This window comes from Anneissia japonica, unplaced genomic scaffold (assembly GCF_011630105.1).
Source record: "Anneissia japonica isolate Jap-2015-1 unplaced genomic scaffold, ASM1163010v1 scaffold287754_len4335492_cov202, whole genome shotgun sequence".
Taxonomy (NCBI): domain Eukaryota; kingdom Metazoa; phylum Echinodermata; class Crinoidea; order Comatulida; family Comatulidae; genus Anneissia; species Anneissia japonica.
In genome coordinates this window covers 1,083,162-1,109,621 of record NW_022705543.1, presented here as the reverse complement: position 1 = coordinate 1,109,621, position 26,460 = coordinate 1,083,162, and the positions used below count along the sequence as shown (strand labels likewise).

Genomic DNA, 26,460 nt, shown 5'->3' with positions numbered 1-26,460 from the left:
TTTATGAATATGCTAGTACTTTACTGCAGGTGGATGATGTTTTGTTATCCTCTAATTTTATTGTATTTCATAACTGCATCATAATGAAATTTTCCTATATCCGAAGTGATACTTTGAAAAAAAATTGGGTTTCAATGTTTCTGGTAAGTTTAATATGTATATTTCATGGTAGAAAAAGTTCAGAGTTAAGTTATATTTTGTAAATCTATTTTCAAGAATTGATAGGAAAACCACATTAATTAATGTAACACGAATAAAATTCTCATTGCACAATGTCATTATAGATTAGTTTTGCCTGTATATTAACCAGAGAAACAATTTGCATTTTCTAAAGACATTATATATTTATAATATACATAGAAAAAAAACCCTCAAGACAATGATTTTTTTTCCATCCTGGCTCTGACTATATCAAATCATCCTGGATCCATCACTGTTCTTGTATCTTTTGAATTCAGTAAAATTATTTCTAGTTTTTTTTTTAGATATTCAGGTCCACATACTACTGTACCATTTTCTTTGTGTCAGTGTATAGTAAAATACACATTACTGTGTATTTGAAAGGCAAACATCTAAAGCAATTGAAATATGCACACAAATATTGTTTGCTCAACAACCAGTATATTGTTCAGATTTGTTTTTACCACAGTAGGATAATGTAGCATATGTTACCACAATAGAAATATCTAATCATTGAAAACTCCTCCCAAAACGCTTATGCATTACAAGTGTGTTGCGCATTTAGCTACTTTTAGTATTTTGATAGCATTTTTCTTGCGGCAACATGTGTTGCCAATTGGGCTATTTTTTAATGTTATCTCGCATTCTTGCGGAAATCTGTGGTTTTAGATGAAAACCTAGAACATTCAATGGCCGAGCAATCGCTGTAGTTTTTTGAGTACGCGATTATCTAATTCTACCTTAGATGCTAGTTCTAGAGTAAGTTTGAAACATTATGTTGTTTTATTAGATGGTTCTACATCTGAAGTTATTATCATTAGATTGCTTTGTGCAGTTGTATACAACATAGAAAAAGTAGGTCACGGTGTGCTAAACGTCATGTATCTTAATCCTATGCGACGATGCACTGTTGTTTGGGAGGCGGTAAATCTAGACCTGTGATATTGAACTGTTTAATCTAGTTTAGTTCAGTTTTGTGTGTAATTGAGGAAATATATATACTTGTATAATCATAATGAGCATGTGTCCAGCAGAAATATGAATACCAGTCAATAGCATTACAGTTAATAGAATACGTGGTGTAATTGATTGTAATATCACCGCGCCGTAGTTTAAAAGGTCTGAAAGTATATTGAAGTTTCCATCACATGTGAGATGGTCACGCTTGACTAGGCATGGATGTATAGTCATCGTCTGATATGCTATGTACACGGAAGCCGTGGCATATTGCTATGTTCTATTGTTTTATGCATAAACCTTGATTTAAGTTATGTTTAACATGTGTAATGGGGATTTCTTGTCTTAGGGGATATGGAATTCAAGGATAGCTGCTAAGGACCGTGTATTAGGTCAGACAAGCCTGTAGAAGTCGACTAGTCTGTGAGTTCATATATTTCAACATAATATGTATAATTAATCATATATTTAAATCGTAAATGATGAAATGTACACTTTGAGAATCAGTCATTATTTCATTATATTTCTTTGTTATTACAGTTTTTACCCGTTTGATTGGCATGATAATAAACGTACGTACAACTTCAAACGTTGGTGACGTGTTTTATTGCTGAAAGGGTTTAACACGCTGGATAGAGGGTGCCCCGTTTCCTCGAGGCCAGCACAACAAGCACATGACCACCTGATGCTCACAGGATTCGGCGCTCTCTTGAATATCAGGCAATACTGTATGACTACATTACATTATTTTTAAACACTTATCATGCAAGTTTTATGCAATAAATATTTATTGTTTTTTTGCTAAGAGCAGTTTATAAATGTCAGTTTTGTAAAAAAACAACATTTATGTACATAGCATATCAAACAATATTTATTGTTTTTTTGCTAAGAGCAGTTTATAAATGTCAGTTTTGTAAAAAAAACAACATGGTGTTCTGAGCGGTTGCGCGTTGCTGCTGGGATAAGCCGTACAATTCCAATTTTTTGTTTTTTGTTTTTACTGAATTTACAGTGTGTGCTAGGCTTGTAATGGTAATTTAATGGAAGGATTTGAACCCAGGACCTTGTTTGTTACAGAAGGCGACCATTCTTCTTTAACCACAACTAAGCTCTAAGCCTAGTAGTAATCTATTCCCCAAGCTAGCAGAGACCCATTTCCCAAGCTACAGCTGTACACCTTTTGTAGAAGTTAATAAAATAAAACGAAAATTTATAGGACCATTCAAACCTGTCATAAGAGCCGCCCTGCTCGGCGTGCAGAGGGAACTTGCGGTTAACCACTGTGTGAAACGAATGCCCTCGGCTGCAAGAGTATCGATAGCACCATATTCTTGTGTAGGATGCCCGTAGGAAGACAGATCACCATACCCAAGATCGTCAGCCATTAAAAGTACAATATTTGGTTTGTTAGTAACTTCACGAGATTTAATTTGTAAAAATAAACAATAGAGTAAAATTGCAACCAAATAGACCACTCGACACTGGACAACCATTGTATCATTCGTACCGTACCGTTGCTCGATTTTACTTTTGCACGCATGGTTTAGTTTGGGGTTCTTGCTCTTGATGCTTCTGTAGACTTCTCCACAGACTTTACGTCCATTTAGAAGAAAGAAATATTTGAGATGCAACTACTGGAATAGAGACTAGGCCTAATTAAGAATCGTTAGTTGCAAACTTTACGAAATGTCGGTTGAATATTATCAGAAAGTTAAAGAGTTACAACGTTTACAGCACGAAAAGTATGCTTTTTTACGATGATGTAATATAATTAGGACATTAAGGAAGCACTTCTTGCGTCTCTTTCGAAAGACACGAGACTAACCGAAGGCCAGGGCTAAAAACACTACCCTACTACTCTAAGATTCTAAGGAGTACTCGCCTAGGCTAGGCCCCCTACCTTACCTAGGGTTTCTAATTAATGGAACCTGTAGCCTAGGCCTCAAGTTATTTCTTAGGCATAGATAGGCCTAAAAGTACTACGACTGCTTGGGGCCTAGCAAAGCATAGGCCCTAGGGTTTCGGTGGTGGCAAGAACGGCCCATTATTAGTCACCATAAAAAGAAATAAGAATATTGCACCTATCGGAATGCCAAAATATTTGTCAAAAAAAGGCAGTTAGCTTTTGTACTGTAGATAAATATATATAGGGCCTAATAGCCTATTTATTATAGCCTAGGAATAGGCTCTAACTAGGGTCAATCCTAAATAATGAATATGAATGATGACAGATACTGACAATATAGCCTAGGCTATTAATAGTCCTATATTCCATACTATAAATTTGTTTAATTGCGTGGAGAATATCTAAAAAATCAGGTCAAATTTGCACGGAAAATTGCTAGGAAAATAGGTGTGCGGAATCGTAATTGCTGCATAAATGCATTGGATATATATTAAGATTTGTTCAAAGCCTAATTTTCGGCAAAGTTTGTGCAGAAATCGGCCCTTATTTTCAGAAATGTGCGGACAGATTTCTAGGCCAAATTTTTGCGCGGAGGATATATATTCCCAGTGCAGACCTTTCTATGCAGTCTGGGGCCTATTCTATATCAGCAGGGGTCCCAAGTCTTGTGGGAGTCTCATCATTATTGGTAGATGAATATGAATGCCAGAATGTCTGTAAAAAAAAAGGCAAGTAATTAAATAGATATAGGTAATGTCATAAAATGGATATAGGCCTGGCCAATATCAATATCTTTGTGTCAAATTTAAAGCAATGCAGTTCATTATTGGTACTAGAAGAATGTGATGTGAAATCATGGTTCATTTGAACTTGCAGGGAACAGGAAAGAATGGAATTGGACCAACAACTCAACTCATACTTAAAATCAGGGAAACAATTGTAAGTATAAGTTCAGATTTAAATTATATTCTTATGTTCTATTATTACATTTTACAGTATATGCCTTTATTGTGAATTGGAAACTACTGTTGAAATACTGTAGCTTATTTTCATACAAATTGTAAAGCACAGCTTTTTAAAAATAATAAACGAACATGATGAAAAAACCAGTAAATTTTTTATTCACTTGGCCTAAGGCGACACTCTTTTTTATACCTTGTTTAATGAACCCACTGCCTGTCACTAATGATGATTTGGAATAAAAATGAAATTTTATTTTCGGCCAATTAGCGCACCTGTTGCTATGACAAAATGGAAATTTCAGAAAAAATTTTTTTTTACTTTTATTATGCCTGCCTCTGCCTTGAAATCTCCAAAAATAAGATATGTGTATTTCTTCCTAATTATATTATACATTTGCCTTTTCCAACAAGGAGTACCAGTGGGCACCTGGTAGTTGCGAACACAGCACTGAGTACTAGCTGCAATATTTATTGAATTCTCCCCAGGGAGCTGAGTATGTGTTCCCTACATGTTTTATCCAAATACTGGGGTAATAATGTGACACGCTCAGATGCATTAGGCATGAAGCACTATATAAGACCGACATATTATTATTATTAAATAAATTTAAAGCATTTAACCATCCCATTACTACACAGTTTACATTCACAAATAATATTTTATATTTATTTTCTCGTCCATCTGGATGTTTTTGGCAAAACTCTTTGCTAAATGAAAAACCAAAACTATATTTGTGGCAAAGACAAGCCAAACCAGTCACTTGTCGCAAATCGTGTTCAGAGATAATGGCCAAAACATGCCGAAATGTCAAAATTTTTAAAATCTATTTTATTGCACTAAACTAACATTTATATATCTATACATCATGCTATGCTGTTATTTTTTTTAAAACAACAATTTTTAATGATTTGGTGATAATCTTTGCATGAGAAATGCCCGAAATCATAAACTTTGAAGGCTGATTTCTCAAATACTGTACCATAAACAACTCTATGTTAAATTCTTGTGACTTCATAAGGAAATGTCGGATTTAAAAGATTTTTTTACCATTTTGTAGCTCTCATTTTACTCTTTAACCCTGTATTAATAATTAAAAATGGATTTTTGCGACCAGTGACTGGTTTGGCTTGTCTTTGCCACATTTTTAAATATTTTTTTCGCCCCACCTCTGATGATCTTTAAGAAAAAAGTTCTCAAAACAAGGTATAAAATAAAATTGGCACAGACTTGCAGTTAAGCTAGTTACATGTATACAGAAGATTTGTTATTCAACAGTGTAGCACCTTGGTTTGTTTTATGCTGTGTTAAGGCTAACTCAGACAGCCTCGTACAACACAGCCTTGTACGATGCAGCCCAACGCAATTTGTTCTCGGGTCTGTGTGAGTTAAGCTTCGACGCATAGGTTTGCGTTGGGCACAGTTGCATCGTAGAATATTTAACATATTTAATATTCTTATGACGGCTTAAGACTGTTCCACGGCAATGAATCGCATTGGGCTGCACCTGCGACGCTGTCTGAGTTGGCTTTTAGGGGTTTAAAAAATACAAAGCTCGTCTTGTTATACAAAAATTTCAACTTTTAACAGAACCCAGTTTAAGGCAGCTAGACTTCAAACCTACTGGCAAAAGATATGCGATGACGAACGCAAAAGTCGTGCACGTAATGAACAACTATTGCAGGAATTCCAACGTGTGCAAACTCATATGGACGCCCTCTCAGTGAGAACAGAGAGGCTTAGAATGCTTAAGGTACTATGCTGTTTTTGTATATCATTTATATCACTTGCCATTTAGGAAAGTCTAAACATTGTCAGTTGTCCCCAACATTCATAAGCCTTGTTGACAGGATTTTGAGTGAAGTAAATTTAAATGATCACAACATTTATTTGTATTTAATAGGAGCAATATGAATTACAAGTTGAGAAAATGTATCCAAGGTGGAAAGAAAAAATGGAACTTGAGCAGCAAAAACGAAATAAAGTAGAAATGAAGGTGAGGAGGATAAGTAGCCACTGGCTTATTCAATAATAACTATCAAGTTGGAAGCTGCTTAGCAACAGTGTCCATCTTAATTCTTCTGGATGCTAGGTATATATCCTTTATTATCCTCAATAGGCCCCCAGCCTATAGAGCAAAGATGACAGTGCTTCATAAAACAAATACAAAGAGGTTCAACCTCATGTGTGTAAGGAGATACACTCACTGAAAGATTGTGCAAAAACAAATATTTAGTTTTTATTTTGACCATGCGATTATCGCCTAACAGCTTGCCAACATTTAATATTCAGTTATTTTCATATATCATATATTTATTTAAAAGTTTTTTTTTCTGCTTATTTATAACTACAATGCATGAAATGAACAGCATTTTTTTTCTTTACATCAAGAAAATGTTAAAAGCAATAAAAAAAATTTAAGTCACATTTTCTGTCACATTCTTTGCCTTTTAAAGCAGATATATAAAACCTTTGACAGATAATCTGCATACGACTTCCAAAACAAGTTGAAGACAGTTGTGTGTTTACAGTAGTTGAAAGTAGATTAGTGTTGGAAATGTAATTCCTCATGGTGAGGAAATTTTCTGCATTAGAGGATATTGTACATTACCTGAATTTAATGGAGATGGTAGTCTGTAACATTAAATTGGTTATGGTGCTTTTGGAACCAGGCTGGTTATCTGGAGGTTGTGGGTTCGATTCCCACCCGAATCACTTGCAAATTTTTTTCCTAAGTATTTGGGGATGTACTGACTATTTGTTACGATAACATGTCAGGTAGGGCAAAACATCACTCCTAAGACATTAAATTGTTAATAAACCCTATTTAAAATACTTATTTTAAATTTTTAATTCAGCATTTGTCATGATAGTAAATGATAGGAAATTTGACCTGATATAGATATGGAAAGATAATTTAATTAAGTTTATTTATTTTTTTCATTGATTACTAATAATATTGGTTAGAATTAATATAACATCCTAAATTTTTGGCTTGCAGAGTGATGGAAACGAGTATCAACGTCTAAACAGACTTCGGTTCCAAAGTACATTTGCAGATTCACCGTTGTCAGGGCAACAAGGGATTCCCACCATCCACTTGCAAGTTCCTCAGCCAACGATTCTTCAATCATCTGTAAATGGTGTACCTTATGAGCAGCCCTCCATAGACTCTTACATATCTGGAGAACCAGATATGCAATCAGAGGAGCCTGCTTATCTCACCAGTAAGGTCTCACCAGGTTTTTCGAGAGCACAAGAATTTTCCAAAAATGCTCATGCCACAAATGTTTCACGAGATGATTCCAAAGATGATGATTATGCCTATGCAGACATTTCAAGTGACAACTATGAAATGCCGATATCTGCTTCAAATGGCTTGAAACAAATTCCTTCTAGAAGACATCATGATGAGAAGATTTCAGTAGATGCTCCTGCCACAGTCATTTCAGTTGATCAGAAACATCCAACACAATTAGTTTCAAGTGCCACTATACCGAACAACAACTTTGATAAGATCAAAGAGTCTGGACTCAGCTTGTCTTCAGATTCAGAAAGTGCCTACCATCCATTAGACTTCAGGAAATCTGGAGATCCATTGAGTGTTGTCAAAGGAAACAGTAGTTTGGATTCTGAGAAAAATGGAACACATCACCGGCATTCTGGTCCAGCACTTGCAAGGCAACAACCAATTGAGAGTGATGTGCAAGACTATACACCTGATGAGGTCAACTCGCCTGTGGCCCCAGAATCTTCCTCAACACTGTTTACTTCTGACACCGACCATGAATCTGACAAAAAGTCTAACCCACTCATGAATGAAAGCGTACAAAAGAAAACAGATCATTTTAAGCAGGACACTGTATTCATGAGAGGTAGGATATGAAACACTTCTATGTGACAAAAAATGTTGTATGCCCATATACAGGCATGATATGCCTATATATGGCAATGTTGTGATGTCATCATGACCATATTTAGGCAATTCACATTTTTTTGGTTAAATTTTGATAGGGACACAGGGCTTAAGAGAAAAAAAATATAGTATAGTATATGCCAAGCTGAGATATACTTTGTCTCATTCACATTTTGCTTAGACCATTGTTTTGTATTTTTATTATAATTGATCTTTTTTTAGGCTACCTTTTGCTACAGTATTATTTATCAAAGCAGTCATTAGATTTTATCTATAATGTGGCTTCTTTCTTTCATTCAAATATTGTATTTTCTCTTCACCAGAAAATTCCAATCTAAAAATTGACAGTGACAGTGAAATTGGAAGTGATACCAGTTTGCCCCTGTCTGACGATAATTTAAAAACAACCGAGCAAGAAAATAAGCCTAAGTTAAGGTAGGTAGTCGCACTCAGTGACCTTTCCTATATTTGCCAGAACTCTGATATCCCCCCTACATATTGCTCTTCTTCAATTTTGATCCTGTTCTTTGTCTTTTTTTCACCTGCCTCACACATTTTGACTCTCCTATCTCCTATAATATATAGCACTAGACCAGAGACAATCACCTATCAATCATAAAATGTAACAAACAATTCTATATGTCTTTCATAATTGAAAAGTAATTAGTTGTTTTTAAGTCTTTTTTTTTCTTCTAACATATAGTGCTGAACCTCAAGATCCTTTGGTAACAACCGATGGACTATGGCATATAATCAAGGCAGTTGAAGTTGAGATTGACGAAAGCGATGAAGTTGATATGATTTACAACGCCCCCATCGGAACAGAAGCCATTGTAGCTGAGATTGTGAAGTAAGCGACAGTGACATGAACAATGTGGGAATGGTTGGTGCAGCCTTCGTGGTTTTGAGGTCTCAACTTTGAGGTCGGGGGTTCTAATCCCATGATGCTCCCCAGTCTGATAAGCTTGGACCTCCGTTCGCTTGATGATATTACTAGGTTGTCAGACTAAAAATATTAATTTGTTGTTGTGCTGAGTCTAAGACCAGTCCAATCCTTAATGTTGATATCAACCATAGTTCCAGACCTTCCTCTTTGTCTTTTCCCTTCGACTTTGCCTTGTAAGATGATGTTGCTTAATTCACTAGCACTCACTCAAGCTACGTTTCCAAAGTATTGGAGCTCGCCTTTCTTGATATTGGTTAGTAAACATTCCCCTTGAGATATTTGTGCCTGAATGGATTCATATTTTGTGTCTGAATGGAATCATAGTCCTCAATCGACTTTTCAAAATATTATGGTGTAATTGCACAATTTTGGACATTTGTAAATCATAAAATCACATGGGATTTTATTCTCCCTTTCGAACTTGTTAGCATGTCTGTGTCAGATTTCTGGAGCCACCACCAATTTGTTTAAATTTTATGTTGGATTATGTTTATGAAGTCGAATCAGCACTAATCAATCAATAAATCTCTAGAATTTATATTGCGCCAGATATAAAGAATAAAAATCTGCTGAGTAGTGAATTGTATTTTGGCAGAATAATTTAGAGTGCATTAAATGTTAATGACCATACAAGGTAGAACAAGAATGAAAAACAGAAAAGACAAGAGTAAATAGTAAAATACAGATGTCAGCATTAGAGAAGGCTAGCAATACTAGAAACAACTTGGCCCTAACTTACTCTTGTTGATCACAATTACAGGGAGGCGAATGCTAACAGGAGCCTAAAGCACCTAAATCCCAACACTATGAGTATGGTGATACTAAGGGAGCTTCCCCTTATCATACGGAAGTCCAGTGGCGGATGTCTCATATCAGATAAAATACTGACTAGTAATATGCCCTGTGGAGAGGCCACTATAAGGTAGGTATCTCATGATGAATTATTCAGATTATAAATCTTAAGTCATTATGTGTATTCTGTCTGCAGTGAAATTAAACAAAAAAAACCAAAAAAAAACATCCAAACAGAGAGCGATCAATTGTTGCTGATTTAGAGACTATTAACTGAAAAAATCTTTTAAATTTATTACTATAAAAAAAAAGGAATGGCCATTATTTACATTAATTATGTGTCTGTTAATAGCAAAGGAAAATAATTTAAAAGCTCAGAAATATGCCATAAGCAATTCAAATATTGAGTTAGGTTTTTTATTTTGATTAGCTTAACACAGAAGATAGTACACAATAGCAGCTTAGCTCAGCCTTGATTACTGTATGTGCGCTGAACTTGTATTCTTGTATCTTGTACATGTTTTTACTACTGTATTATTATCAATTGTCTCCCAGCAGTCAGGGCAGTAGGGATGAGTATCACCATGTGTCGTGAGTGGATTTCCCGCACGATTAAAAATCGTCACGGTACTGGGTTTGGTCTACAGGAGTTCGTGGTTCGAACAGATCATTCCATTCATAGAAAAAGCCTTTTGATGAAGAAAGTGTACCTTTTTAGCAAGGAGAAAAGTCGAAACTAAGTATCACCATGGAACAGTGAAATTTCCCTCGTATTACCATGTGCTGCCAACTAAAGTTAGATAAGAAAGGTCATTTAAACAGATCTCCCAGAAGTGTCTTTTTCCTGCTTGGGACCCTTGTGATACATTGATTAATTGGTAGAAACAATCGCTGAATGTTTTAGTTTACAAAATTTTTAATAAGTGATGTGAATATTTAAGATGACTAAATTTGCTGTGAATCTTCGCAGATCGTATATGTACTCGGCATCATTATCAATATGGGACAGGCTCTTACAGCACTTTGCTACTCTGCTGCAAAGGGAAGCCTTCAGCGTTGACAAAATTGCTAATACATTTGCACCTCTGATGATTAAGGCAGAGAGCGTGGCTACTTACAAGACTAAGGTAATGTTTGATATGTGACATGCCTAAATATGGTCATGATGACATCACATCATTACCATATATAGCAGGGGTGGGCATAAAATTTGCCTGGAGGGCCAAAGTGAATTTTTGATTTAACACCGATTGCTGCACTGCAGTATGCTTCCAAAAACCTCCAAGCAGTGATTTTACACTACTTTATTCCCAGTTTTAATATACAGTATTACTTTTTACAGATGATTGGTGTCGGGCCGTAAAAAAGTGTTTTCATGCCAATGTTACTTGGCGGTCCGCACACATAGGGTTATTAGTTTATTTTCGCGGACCGCAAAAATATTGCTGTTGGGCTGCATGCGGCCCGCGGCCCGCACTTTGCCCACCTGTGCTTAACCATTTAATAAGGTAATTTTAGTTAAAAGGAAACTCAAGTTACTATGTTTATGAAAAAAGCAAAAAAACTCATTATTTTACACCAGTGGGAAAAGGAAACTGAGAATCATTCATGGGTAAAACTAATTAATATACTAATTTATTTATAAACAATAATAAGCCTTGGTTTTTTATTATTAAATTGATATTATACGATAATAAGATTATAAAATTTAATAGAATTATAAGAATTATATTGCACTTTAATTATTGTGTCTAAAGCATTCTTGACAATTCATACACGAGCTGACTATGATCGTTGATTCATTTAATGCATGGATCTCCTATTAAAGTGGTGATGGATATGCTACTTTAGCTGTTGATAAATTGATTACAATTAATGTAACTGCATATGTAAGCTTGCGAAAACTCCCTATTGATGTAATACAGTACTTACGTTGAAGTGGTTGGCGCATCAGTTGTGGCTTGGAATCCCAACCTTGAGGTCGGGCTCAAAACTCTCGCTGTGTCCTTGGGCAAGGCACTTTATCTACGGTTGTCTCTCTCCACCCAGGAGTACAAGTGGGTACCTGGTAGGTTCAAACACAGCCTTCGCAGAATACAGCTGCAACATTATGGAATTCCCCCATGGGGCTTGAGTGTGTGTTCCATATGTGCTTCATCCAGTGATCCAGGGGGTAATAATGTAAGCGCATAGAGATCTCTACAATATGCACTATATAAGTCGACAATTATTATTATTACTTTCTAGTGCGCGGTGCGGCCTGGCCTAACCTTCCTCACAAGTCTAATATTAGCTAGAGCAATGCCACTGTATTGGCTTTCTAGCCACGTCACCACACCCTTTTTGCACAGACAGTGATTTTTGGCTTTTGTTTTAGCCTTTTCACACGTAGTCTCAGCCATTGTTTAGTTTTCAACCAATCGCTAGCAAGTCTCGCCAACCAAAACGTATAATTATTTCACAGTTTTGGGATTTCTGCAGATATTATTCTCCTGAAGACAATTGAAGCAACTCAGTCGAAACGTCAAGATATTCTTAACCAAACAACAGTTCTTTTCAGATCTACGTGGTGTACCGCAAACATTAATATATATTATTACATCGCCATGCAAACCTTCAAACAATATAATGGTGATATTGTACATAACCATGAACACACAAGAAAGACAAATACTTACACATATCTCTCAAGCAATGTTTGACAGTAATTTGTTGAAAAAGTAGTAAATCATCTAAGCAAAGATACTAGAAATACAAGATAGAGTTCTCCACACAAAAAAGTGTTCCACCGAAGTGCATGTTGGGAATACAAACAATGGGACGCCCCCTACAGGTGGATCTAAAAAAACTTCTGCCAAACTTTCGTTACCAAGTGGTCGCTTATTTTATTATCAATTCACTTTTTATTTACTAGATATAAAAACAAACTGGAATAGACACCCAGACAGTGACATCGGTGAATACATAACCTCCTTGGTGGCGGTAAAAATCGTTGCTATTATCCAAATAAAACACAAAACAATTAAAGCATAATCATGAATCAGTAAAGAATAAAACAACAATACAGCGCAGAATCGTATGGCCGGACGCACTCTTAGTGAAAAAGTTTTCCTCCGTTAGTGGAAAAGGAAGGGCGCCTTTTGCGTCTGGATATACTTGGCTACAAAAGGGCGCTAAATATCTTGACGTTTCGACTGAGTTGCTTCAATTGTCTTCAGGAGAATAATATCTGCAGAAATCCCAAAACTGTGAAATGTATGTTGGGCACGAAGTATAGAAAACTTGCATGGTTAAAAAAGAAGAGCGCCGCCTACGTTGGGCACAACTTCCGCCCGTGCAATGCCAGTGCTCTATCTTGATATTTAATTCTGATTTTGTTAGATAATTTCCTCAATAGAGGATGGGCCGATCCTGGAGGTACTGCAATACCAGGCCAACCCGTGGCCAGGACGGAGCAAGCTCCTATTCCATGGCCTAATTTCAAAAATCAGTTTAATATAGAAGCTACTCAATGAGCAGCGTTTCAGATATTAAGCTGAAAAGAACAGATACTACACATGATCTTAGCCAAAAGGCCGAGAAGCGATACTGAAAAATGTAGGCATGAGTATATATATCAAACGCAATGTGTCATTGGAATAGTGTTGAATAGTGCACTAACATATAATTTTCAAAATTTCAAGACACAATAGTTAGAGTAGAATATAATTCTCATTATTCTATTTATTTTTATTATCTTATTATTGTATTATATTAATTTAATAATAAAAGACAAGGCTTATTAGTATTTATAAATAAATTAGAATATTAATTAGCTTCATGCATGAATGATTCTCAATTGCAGCTTTCCCATTGGTGCAAAATCAGTATTTCTTTCACTTTTGTCAGGCACACACTAACTTGACTTGACTTTTAACTAATATTGCTTTAGTAAACCAATTTGGACAAGACTTAATATTAGAATATTAATTAGCTTCACGCATGAGTGATTATTTATTGCCTTTTCGAGACACACAATAAGTTGAATTTACTGTACTTTTAACTAATAATACAGCAGAACCATTCCTTTGGGACATTCCTATTGGAGCTATTAAAGCCAGGAGAATGTGTCTTAAATTTTCTACACCTGAAAATGTGGACCTTTTGTTATTTGGTGGGGGTGCGTTTTTCAAAATAAAAAAAAATGAAAATTACTGTATATCTAAATTTTAGTTTGGTCAGTGCCATTTCCGACTATCTAGAAGTACCATAATAATAAATTTTCATACCTCAGCCCCAACAATAGTGGGGCTTAGGTGGTTTAGACCCTCCATCTGTGAAAACCCCTCCCTGGGTCCCATTTATTTTTAATTCCTGGATCCACCACTGCTAGATATCATTTTAGTCAGCAATATTCCTTTGCACGCTTCTTTATTGGTCGAATATATAAAAAGACATTGTGACCCTTTTTCTACAATAGGCAATACAAGTTCTGACAAATGTTTTAGCTGAGATGCCACTGAACGAAACATTTGATGAGACAGTATCATCGATAGGAGTCACTCCCAAATACTCACAAGAAAACAGAACATCTACACGGCAAGATCATAGAAGTGGTAGTCAAGGTACTGATTAGTCTAAGCAGGCCTAATAATATTAATTATAATAAGAATAATAATGTATTAATAGGGAGTATATATATTGAAAGAATGTTAAAAATATTACAATATTTATAACATTATTTGATTGCCTCTCAGTGACATATTTAGGGGATGTGTTGGGAGTAGGGGGGTAATAATAAATATTAGTGCATAATATAATGATATTGATACAGTGATATGTACCGTATTTATAAAAGATGTATGTTGTCTCTTCTGCTCTAGTTCCTCCACTGGATTTAGGCATAAATAGTGACTCTGAAGACAGTGAGGATGATAGCCAGGGTAGTACTTCTGATAATGGTGTCCCACTAAATGGTAATTATTGTTGATTAGTATTTTGAATGTGATATCTGTCACTTCTTTAAGTCTCCGTTCACACTATCAAATTTTGTGTGACAAATTTGTGTCACTGGTGGTGGTGTTGATACAACACCGCACCACCAACCCTAGGCCATGCGGGACCATCGGCTCGGACTAGCCTAGCCTAGCATAAGCCCAGCCTAACCTAGCCTAGCCGGGCCCGACCAGACCAGGTCAGGCTGGTCCAAACCAGACGAAGCCCCATTGCGTGCGCATTGTCGCGTTTCGTTCTTCATAGCATCGCGTCAGCCGATGACCGCTATTATAATAATAATAATAATTTTTATACAGTATTTATTAAGGTACCTTGAGAAAATAATGCGAGGTATGTCTGAGCACCAAGGAGTATAAATCAATATACACTATATGATTATTATTATTATGCTGATTATGTAAATATTTTTTTAGTGTTACAATAAGCAGGTAATTTTTTAACAATAAAAACAGAAAACGAAGAAAAACCCTAAATGTTTTACCAATAATGGGATAACTATATTATAAATCAATATTAGATTTGAACTCATTACACCACCAACATTGATAAATTGTTAATTTTTTTCTACACTTACCTTATGAAAGTTATAATTCTTTTAATAGAAACTGATGCATATCAGCAGATGATGAGGCAACTCACATTACAAGGTGATGTGTCTGAAGAGATATCAGGACTAGAGGATGATGAAGATGGCACGGACAGGACACTAGACTCTAGGGCTAGGAAATCAGTTGAGGATAGGCCTAGGCATGGCACTCCACCATCTAGTACAAGATCCAAGTAAGAGTTGAGCTCTATTCTGGAGGTTTTTTATTATTTTCTCCTTCCCACTGTGACATTGATTGTTTTGAGGGATCGCCGGGGCATATCTAGAGAAACATCTGGCTAGAGGCCATGCGACATGTGAATCAACAAAAGTTGGGGGTTTAGTGAGACCATACAAACTGGTACATGGAATTTAAATTAAAAATTAGTTTTTGCTTTCTTATATTTTCTCTCTTTCTTTTGGGTTGGGGGGGGGGATTCCCTACTAGATCTGCCCATGGATATTTTAGGTTTTGGAACAGCATTTATGCCTCCTTGTGTTCCATATACCAATAATTATCTCTTGTATAAAGGATTTTTTTCTTCTATCTTGATTTAACTTCAGTAAGGGTAGAAGAAATGTGCTATCATCTCTTGGTGGTATGGGTAGTCTTGGCATATCCTACGGCAATGAGAACAATGAAGACGGGGCACATATAGACACCGGCAGATCCGGAAACAGCGATGTAATCAGCTCCCTGGAGCCAACCCCACGGGAGTCAGCCTACGTTCCATCGGCCATGGATCAGAGTTTAAAGTCTACAGGCAAAAGCGACAAATCAGTGACAAAACGATCGGCTGCATTTTGGGGAAATGAATCCGATATTGAATCAGAATCTGAGATGACCGTTCCCATGGGAACAGGCACAATCCCGATGGGTACCGGTACTATGAAATCTGATGAAGAGTCTATTGATGATTTTGATTTCTATGACTGAAAAATTATTTTAATCAAGGATTTTAATTTCAATGATTGAGAAATATTGCATATCATTTCTCAATCACATTCATAAAATCCTTGATTAAATGAATTTTCATCAATTTTATCGAATTCCTTTATTCTTAATTTTATTTTTTATTTTAATTATCCTGAAGTATCATTTCTATATTACTCTACTTACACTTGTACTGCATTACTAATGTATTATTATAATCTTCTGGTATAATTTATTTTTAAATATTTTTTTTATTATAAGGATGCACCATTAACTTTAAACGCATCACCGATCTGAAGGTGAATATCCAAATAAATAAATAAGTTAAATAAAATTTACCAAGTCTTGAATAAACGAAAATAATGTCCCTAATAACTCTATTAAAAAAAATATTCCCTGACAAACCTTTTGGTCAGTTTTTCGTCAGGTGACCCCTAATTCACTTCCCCTCTAAACATAAGAAGCTCTGTGAGTTAGGTAAATGATAATTTTATATTTACCATATACTGAAATACATTTTATGAAGCATAAATTTTAAAATCTGAATATAGCAATTCACTTATGGATATATTCCTTGCAGAAGTTCAGATTTGCTTGGTAGTTTTCAGTTCCCCATTTCAAATAAGATAGTGCAACATGAAAATATGTGTAACTAGAGCAGTCACTCTATTGAGTGCATACATCCGCCCTGTGCCTGAATACAGTAACAATACACAGGTCGTGTATGATAGTACTGGTACTAGGTATTTATATTGCACTTTTCCCAGAACAGAACTGCAGCACCCTCAATGAAATAATAGAATCACCCATAGTAGCATGCACATTATTTTCTCAAGTGCTGCAACCTATTCTCAGAGGTAATGATATGATAATAGTATAATATATGCCAACCAACCAACCCCGATTAACAAATGTCTCTGTCCTTTGTAGACAAATTCAACAATTTTTTGGGGGCTAACCACTATTTGCGGCAAAAAATGCTACGCCAGTCACTTGTCGCAAATCATGTTTCGGAAATAACGGTTAAAACATGTTGGAATGTCAAAATTTTCGAAATTTATTTTATTGCACTAAACTAACCTTTATATGTGTTTACAGTAGGTCTCTGCCTAAGAAATGTCTGAAATCGTGAACTTTGAAGGCTGCTTTCTTTAAACAGATGTATGTTTAAATTCCTGTAACTTTTAATGAAATGCCAGATTTATATAATTCTTTTATCATTTTATAACCTTCATTTTACTGTATTACCTTGTACTGTATTAATAACTAAAAATCAATTTTTGCAAAGAGTGACTGATTTGGCTCATCTGCCACATTTATGATGTCTTAAGTTTTACTGTATATAATGTTTTCTAAAGTCATAACATTCCAATGGGTAATCAGGCTACTTGCAAGACTTGCCAACACTGAATAGTGTACCACAATATCTACCTTGAGTCACTCTGCTAATTGTATAGCACTATATGATAAACTACTTAAATTATCGGAATACCTTGACAATGTATTTACATTCCGCTGCAAATACTTTAAATTATTCAGCATTAAAACCTACTTTATTTCATATTAATGTTTATTTTGTACTGTCCTAATCATTTTGAGAATGCATGAAAAATATTTTGAATATGTTTTGTATGGTGTGAAATAAACCATGTCATTTAAAAATGGAGTATGTAGTCTGCATTTGTCCTGGTACATTATTCACTGCTGTTACTATTTACAATTATTTGTAGTTGCTCCCAAGCAGCTAATATTAATACTTCTTAAGTTATTAAAAGGTTTGCCTCATTTGCAATGTTAACATTATTTTTGGTGTGCAACTTATCCCAGAGAGTTCAAAGACTTGTTCTTATGCTGGTTAATTGGGCAATGCACTGGTAGACAATCCCCACTGTTGCATTATTTAACATGCGCAGTGCACTGGTAGACAATCCCCACTGTTGCATTATTTAACATGCGCAAGGCAAAGGCTGTATTGCACACAGTACCAATGGCTGAAATGTCTCATCTGTTGTAACAGCCCTCTTTTTATTAGGCCAAACAAAGTTTGTTACCCATGCCCAACCAACTTAAGATCTTGTAAGTTCCAAATGATTTAGCGGTATTTTTACTGTTCAAATTAAATAATTTTTTTACATTTAATGACAGAATCAGAATTGGATTTTCACACAATTATATTACGATGTTCTGAATTTTATAAGTTTATTTGGAAACTTGCTATAAGTAACGGCACATGTTCTCATAGTGCATTCATAAAATTTAGCATAAACAAAATAATAGATCAAGAAAGGGAAAAAAAGGATGTTACACTTATATAATAAATATATGCAGATGGCAGGGGCCTTTCTACTTTTCCATCAGCTTCCACCTATTCGCTTTCCAAATTCTTGCTTCATTTTTAAGCTTTCCTTTAATTCCTGAATTCGATCGTCAATATCACTTATGGTGACACCAAATCCTTCTCTGTTCTCAGCTTCAAACTTTGGTTTCTTCACAGGTGAGCACTGCAGAAAATAAGCGGTAAAATCTGTTAATAACCACTTAAAGAATATGCTTTACATCAGGGTATTTAAGAATTATGAATACAAAAATCAAAATAAAATAATGAAAACTAAGAAATTAATTATAAATAAATGAGACTGCACAACATTCAATTGTAATCATTATCAATAATTGTGCAGAATCAGACTCGAGCGCAAGCACCTCATTCATTGTGAGTTACAGCAAAGAGTATAAATAGAACAAGAGAGCAAAGTCCTGTTCGTAAAAACGTCATGCCTGTGTAGGACGCCCACTAACTGTTGTATATTCTTTTTATTACCCAGTGCAGCGCTGCGCAGCGCGGTAGAAGTACGCGCGCTATAAACTCGGTAAGCAGAAAACGAAAGTACAGTATCTTGTGGAGAACAGATAAACAGACAAACCTACCGTGCGCGGTGGAGTACTGGGTAATAAAACACATACAAGCGTTAGTTGGCGTCCTACACTAGCTGAGTATGGGCGTATCGTTTTTTTACGCTCTCAATGAGCATTGTTGGCTCTCTTGTTCTATTTATACTCTTTGGTTACAGGGAGTACTGTATTGCTGCAATTAATTCCTCATCAAACTTGAGAAAATGTTGGTGAAGTCTCAACCGTCAAAAATGTTTCTTTTGTTATTCTATCTATGGATATAAAATTCCGAAATAAAAGATGAAGTGAAAATCAATGAAATAAAAAACAAAAACAAAAAAAAACCTCAAACTAATGAAAGTGTAGTTGGTCCTCCACCTTCACTTGAAAACTTGCTCTCCTCATAAGTATTTTATATGTATATGGGCTTTGACATTCTATTCAAATTTTTTTATTAAATCGATATACAATAAAATTGTTAATTAATGTATTTCATATTTCATATCAATATAATTACCGCTGAAAAGTATTCTGGAGAGGTTCCTTCTAATTGGAGAATCCTCTGTTCCATTACTTTAAGCCGTGAATAAATGTTCTTTGGTACTTGCCCTAGAGAAAAAAAAAAATGCTGCACTTACAAACACTTGTTAATACTGATGTCGAATGGCCAAGCGGTTGAGGCAGGGGTGCCGCAATCTACTGCCATAATAATCGGCGCTGGTTTGAACGGCACGCTTGCCTGTGGTTCTAGAGGTGGAAAAAGTCTTCTCGGATAAGGACTATAAACTGTAGGCCCAGTGTACATAATTGGTTTACATGCACTTCAAAGAACCCAGTTAATCTTTCGAGACGAGTAAGTGGTTACCCCGGTGTACGGGTCCATACAGCCCCTGTTGCGGACAGATGAGAGTAGCTGACACCAGTTTACCGGGTAGCTCAGACAGGAAGATACCATTTGGGGAGAAGAGAGTCACTGTCCACGCTTCAAGCGCTTTGAGACTTGTGTAAAGCGCCACTGTATATAAATCCAAGTATTTATTACATTTTATCAGTAATATTTCAGACATCTTTGCAGTTGTGCAACAAATAGAAAAAGAACAGAAAAATAAAATATAGATCTTGTAACCATATTTTATGTATCATTTAAAATCTTAAGGATAGATGCATACTGTACCTCCAAATTTCAAAATATTCAACCTATATTAAAATGTTGCATGCTGAGGTAGGATCATTCAGCACCTTAGAGCTGTGTCCACACTATCAAATTTCATGTAAGAATTTTGTGTGATGTGCCCATATATGGGAATGATATTAATATCTGATGCCGAGAAAAAGTAAAATTTATGTTGTCAAAGTCCAGGCAAAGGAAAATTAAGAAAGAGAGAGTAGATTGATACGATTGATATTGTGTTTAAAAAATTGAATATTATAAGCAAGAAAAACATGAGGTGGAAGTTTATTCCAAAGGACAGAACTTCAATGAATGAATAAATCGGAATGGGATGTCGTATTACTCCCAAATATGGGCATATCACATTTTTTAGATGGTGTGGACAAGGCTTAATATAATTTTGGAGACTGCACACCCAATATATAATTATGGTAATTTTAACATGAGCATGTCTTAAGCCACAATCGTACGGGACTTATTTCGCTAAAACTAACCGACACACCGGTTAGTTCAGTCACAAAAAGTCTTGTGCGAACAACCTAAGAAGTTTTCCGGTCAGGAAACTTACCCGAGTCGAAGGTTAGTTTCACCGAGTCAATTGTGCTCAGGAAAAATATTGGAGTGAATCTGACCGGGCTAGATAGTCCAATGCGAACAGCGTGACTCGGTTAATCTTCCGGGGTCACTGAAGTTGATGACATTTTATCCCTCTGTTGGGCAACCACACATGCGCACAATTTCAACTCACAATTTTGCACGACACGAACCTGTTTTGAATATTGTTTTGATTCTGCTTGTTGGTATTGTTGTAACTAAATTTATATCATCGTTTCTACTTTTACTCGCCTGCATTATTACTATTGGAGCATGGCTGATTTGATTGAAATTGTGAATGGTTTGTTTAGCTTTCCTAGGCCCAACAATCAAATTCGTACTCGCAGTAGTAGTAGTAGTCTAGTAGGCTTAGGTTTTATCCTCACTGACAGGAAACTTAACCGAGTCAAAAATACAAGTGCGGACAGACGATTTCACCTTCGGAGTGTGTTAACCAGTGTCTCGGTAAAATCTTCCCCTTTTTAAACCAGTGCGACTGCAGCTTTAGCTTGAACTATGTTTTAACATGAGCATGTCTTAGCTTAACTATGTTTTAATACTGTATGAGCACGTCTTAGCTGAACTATTTTAACTAAATTACCTAATTAAATTGATTGCTTTGTCTTTTGGTTAAAAACAGTTACATTTAAACAATTTAAAAATAACACATAGTGTACATACCATGTTTCAGTTTTATGTGTGTTTCTATGTTTTTGAGTCTTTCTTCAAGGCTACTAGGCAACTCATGACTTGATTGGCTTGTGCTGCTTCTTGATGCTGATTGGCTGGTTGTTGATTGGGTTGAAATGAAGGGTCGAGTCTGTGGTCCATTCGGATTAACAACTCTCGAAACTTTACAGAGAATTTGGGGGGTTATGTTGTTATACATGATAAAATGTTGAAGATTAACATATTATTAGTATATTTAATAACATGGGATAAACATTACCAATTGTAAACATATTAGTACTGTCTTATGTCACAATACATTTACACAAAACATGGATTGATGGATTTATTCAATGTAAATACCAAGGATAACACACAAAAGTCTGAAGAAGGCTTATATCCAGTAGGGTGCTTCTGGTGGTGATTGGGCAGTACACCGGGAGACAATTCCCTACTCTTTTTTGAAGAATGCACTGTGTTCTGTAACATGCACATGGACTATAATGCGCATAGGACCAAGGGCTTAAAACGTCTCATCCGAAAGACGGTGCGCTATCGTAACTTGTATCTTAACCCTCCAGCTGAAACACAAGGAGAGCAGCAATGGGAATTGAACCGCGGACTTAGAAATCTCCACGGTTCAGTGCACATACAGGTGCTACTATCAGTTTAGCCGACTGCGCTAAGCTGCTCTCTCTTAGGAAGTGGCTCCGTCAGTAAACCGGGGAACAGTCCTTGATCGTTTCAGAATCATGTTCCATGTTCTTAATTTAATCCATTATATACAAGGCACCAACAACTTCTTGTCCCATCCAAAGGAGGTAGTTAGAAGGCGATTAGTGTGATATGTCCCACACACCCCACGCATCCCCCCCCCCAAAATAAAATGATAATAATCACCAATGTGATCCGTACCTTTCACATGACTTTTACAACCATTAACAGGCTTGAATACTGCATCAGTTCTTGCACAAGACGATTTAATTTCATGTTCAGGTGAAATAACAGAACAAAATTCACGTTTGTTGTTGTCATCAACATCCACTTGCTTCCTTTCAATGAATGCTTTTATTCGTCTGTCAATCTACACAATTGGGAAAAATTTAAAATAAGTAATTCATTATTTCTGTACATTTTAAGAAGCCTACATTATGTAACAGTGCTCCGTTTTATTACTAGCTTTTTTTTTTCTGTCTGGAAACAGACCAGATGTTGACATAAAAAAATGAAATGCGGCTTATACAAAAAAAAAAAAATTGTCATCTATAAAGTTGTACTGTGAAAGAGTGACATCATTTCCTAAATGCAAATTTTACATTTACCTTGAATATAGCTGTATCGTCTGTATTTTATGTGGTTATTTTCTTTTCATCCATGCCTATAATGCTGTTATTAATTTCAAATTTAGGATAATATTTACTAATAGCAGATTTTGCTATCATACATATTAAATTTCTACTTACAAATAAGGCCACTAAGATTTTTAAGACCACCTGGAAACCTTCCTTTTGAATTATATTTCTATCACATCCAACAGCAAGCCAGGGGTATATGCTAAGGGGTGGGGGTGGGGGTTGTGAAAATTTAGAATGTGGAACTAATCCCTAATCTAATGATCATTTTCAGTATTTTAATCCACTTAAGTGAAACTAATTTGCCACTATGGGGGGGGGGGGGGGGAAAGGGTTGTGTGCGCACACCCCCTCTTCGAGCTTACTCCAATGCAATTGAATACACAAATGATGCTCTATAAACCAACTCTTGATGAGGCTTAGGGAGTGAAGTTGTATTTATGGTAACCTTTATCACCCCACCCCACCCCACCCCACCGCCCCTTTTCCTGGTGACCTTCCAAATATAACTACAACTGACCTCATCTTTGGAAGCAATTATTTGAACAAAGGACGGATCTGTGACATATACTGGTTTTTTGTCGACAGGTTGAAGGGTTGATCCTGAAGACTGCTGTGGTGGCGCTGTCTCTTCATCCGCAACACTGCCAATCTCCGACTTAAATGTCTCAACAAGTTTCTAATAAAATTGATACAGGAGCAATAGCTAAGATTTATAATCAATCATATTATCATAGTGTACATATACAGTACTTACACATTTTCTAACAAATAATAACTACTTTAAGACACAGTGCCCAAATGTCCAGGTTTTAAAGTATAATGTTAAAAAACACATCAAAAAGTGAAATTTGGATTTATTGCCATATTGTGCAGAAATGTATTTTAACCTATTCCATTTCAACATCTAAAATACAAAAACAAAACACAAATTAAACATATGTAATTGAATTTGGAGGATGACATTAAAAATTCGGAAAACATAATTCCATCAACATGAACTAAAAATTTGGGTTGGGCGCTGGGATGCAGCACCACTCGACTTTAACTACAACATGTTAATGGATACATATAGATACAAACATGTTTGTTATCTCGCTTAACTCTCAAGGTGAGGGTTATTCGAGGAGCCCAGACTTCAATCAAAACCTGACGCTGGCCAGGTTTTAAACAGGGTCTTCAGCAAAAGAAGCAGCAACAATACAGTACCTCTTGGCCAACCACTCAACTTAAAGAGGTTATAATATATAATCTGTAGTCTGTTGTATATTCTTGTTGACCTTACCTGTATATCTTGGGATAGGTCTGTCATGTAATCACACAAGTCCTCAATTGACGAGGTAACCAAAGATAGTTGATTGTAGTCGACCGTTAAGGACACGCAGTGGTTCAATTTAGCCTGTAATTATACATAAAATCCTCAAAATACTTCTAAACTAAATCAACATTTTCTGGTTATTTCTCTTCTCTTAGTATAATCAGAACATTTGCTAGAATTTTTGGAGGAGCATGCACCCCCTGCGCACCCCCCTAGATATGCCACTGAATGCTAATAATACAAAAAATAAATACATTTATATTTCATTTAAGAACAATGGCAAACAATAAAATTAAATATTAATGGTATCAATTTTTTCAAATGTTCTCTTGGAGTTCTCTTTATCCCATTCACATTTCACTCTGGACCAGACTTTGTATATTTTTTATCGCTGTGGCTAGCGATACGGTACCATATCTTATGTTCCATTTGCTAAATTGCATCATCCCATAAAATGCCGCCAACAGTGTGATGTCACTGTTCATAAAAACTTGTGAAATCGCTCGCTGAATGCAGAGGAAGTTGGTGAAGTAACATTTAGTGCTTTGTCTTGAATATGAATTAATCCTATTTTGGCATTACATTACATTTAAAAAATATTCAACAAAAATAAGCATACAAGTATTTATTTAAAGTAACAGGCCTACCCATTTTATTTACAATACAAATCTGAAGCCTGCCGAGTCATTGATTCATGTTTCCAAAAACAAATGCAGTATAAAATTTGAAAATGCCTCAGCTACGGACCAATTAAAGACAATCTTCTTTCACATGTTCCATAATCAAGTAATTTTTTTAGCGATTGTTAATGTTAGTAGCTTACCACTTAAAGAAACATTACTGTATGTTAACGTAGCAACTATACTGTATAATACCAAGACTGTAAATAACAGTGTTTTTGCCTGATAACATTTGATTTAACTTGATGTGAAAGTATAACTAGAGAGTTGTTCTTTAACAGCTCCCTGCTAAAAAAAACATACATGCCATAAAAAATGTTGAACTATTGAATCCTAAAGCGATGGTGTGTATTACATTTTGATTTGAATTTTATTGGGTTCACTTTTGAATCAATTTCGCCCATAATATTAGTGATTGTGCACCCAGAATACAAATACACTTACAAAACAAAAAGAAGTTACTAAACTAAATCTAAAACTATTCAAAATGCTATTATTTATAACACTGTAATTATTAGTTACATAACTAATGGAGTATGTAGTATACACATTAGGTGAGGTCAAATGTTGCATTATATCAGGAAAAGGTAAAATTATTATACCATCCTTTCTCATACTAAAGCTTTACACATTGATATTTTATAGTCTTGGCTATTGTACAGTAAGGTGTTACGTAATACAATGTATCAATGTGAATGATGTACTAACAGTCACTAGTTTAAAGTTAACAACTCTGTTGGTTTACTTTATGTAAAATGCGATAGAAGATTGCCATTAATTGATCTGTTGTCATGGCATTTTTAGTTGTATTTACTGTATTGATTTTTGGCAAGTTGCTCAATTACGGACTTGTTTGAAGTTGTCTTATGTCGCTTATAAAACAAGTCGGCAGAAAAGCAAGCGATTTTTGAACGATGTTGTCAAGTTGGCAGCGGCATTTTATTGGATAATGCAATTTACCATACCTTTAAGCAAACAGAATTTAAAATAAGGTACTGTATCACCAGCCACAGAACAGTGTTCTTTTAATATGTATGTGAAGACCAAAAAATTAATGAATGTGTTAAAAATAATTTATCAAATAAAAATATTAATTAGGCTATAGGCCTAGGCCTACCATTACTATTAGAATATAACTGTTGACATTTCTTTAAACTAATAATTGTTATAAAAAATCTAGCTTTTAAGCAAGGAGAAAGCGAAATAACAAAACAAAATCATTAACTTTTCAAAGTGTTACATTTGGTTAGGCCTAGGTTTAGAACTGAGTAATAGGCCTAGGCCAACAGCCTGGCCCAAGCAGTACTGCTGGCCTGCAACGGATGTGTGTAGGCCTAGCCTAGGCTAGTCATCACACCCTAGCCTATCCATCGACCAGGCCTAGCTAGGGCCTAGCCTGGAATGTTTGGTTGGGGTTTGGTTGACTTGCTAACCTCTGCAAAAAACTTCAAGAAAGCCTGAATAATGTCCACGACCTTTTCTGCCATTCTATATATCTAAATAAATTATACCGAGATCAAAACAACAATGTGTTCACGATGAAAAATGCAGAGAGGAACAGAAAATTCTATCTGTTGTTTACTACAGGCTCTCTGTAAACAACGGTACACATAAT

The 26,460-nt window shown here is 35.6% G+C and overlaps 3 protein-coding genes and 1 non-coding gene across 4 annotated transcripts in view; 1 reads left to right on the top strand and 3 right to left on the bottom strand.

The window, feature by feature from the left end:
* Positions 1-2,703, bottom strand: part of LOC117105649 (arylsulfatase-like) — a gene marked incomplete in the record, with an annotated part of 7,669 nt that extends 4,966 nt beyond the window's left edge. The window contains 1 exon segment of the mRNA XM_033246851.1: positions 2,373-2,703. Within this exon segment, the coding sequence (XP_033102742.1) occupies positions 2,373-2,630 (258 nt within the window).
* Positions 2,704-2,741: 38 nt separating this feature from the next.
* Positions 2,742-17,834, top strand: LOC117105647 (centrosomal protein kizuna-like). The gene is made up of 13 exons (XM_033246850.1): positions 2,742-2,879; positions 3,920-3,982; positions 5,594-5,756; positions 5,907-5,999; positions 7,005-7,878; positions 8,243-8,354; positions 8,623-8,769; positions 9,626-9,787; positions 10,628-10,784; positions 14,117-14,261; positions 14,520-14,612; positions 15,255-15,432; positions 15,803-17,834. Exons 1-13 carry the CDS (start codon positions 2,824-2,826, stop codon positions 16,173-16,175), a joined length of 2,616 nt encoding a protein of 871 aa, XP_033102741.1. The 5' UTR covers positions 2,742-2,823; the 3' UTR covers positions 16,176-17,834.
* LOC117105873 lies at positions 13,053-13,244 on the bottom strand. Its single transcript, XR_004444956.1, has one exon. It is a non-coding gene; the product is annotated as a U2 spliceosomal RNA (small nuclear RNA).
* Positions 17,220-26,460, bottom strand: LOC117105650 (MAP3K12-binding inhibitory protein 1-like). Its single transcript, XM_033246852.1, has 7 exons — positions 26,279-26,460; positions 24,133-24,246; positions 23,368-23,526; positions 22,411-22,579; positions 21,508-21,678; positions 19,579-19,670; positions 17,220-18,673 (listed from the first exon to the last, which is right to left on the bottom strand). Exons 1-7 carry the CDS (start codon positions 26,330-26,332, stop codon positions 18,527-18,529), a joined length of 906 nt encoding a protein of 301 aa, XP_033102743.1. The 5' UTR covers positions 26,333-26,460; the 3' UTR covers positions 17,220-18,526.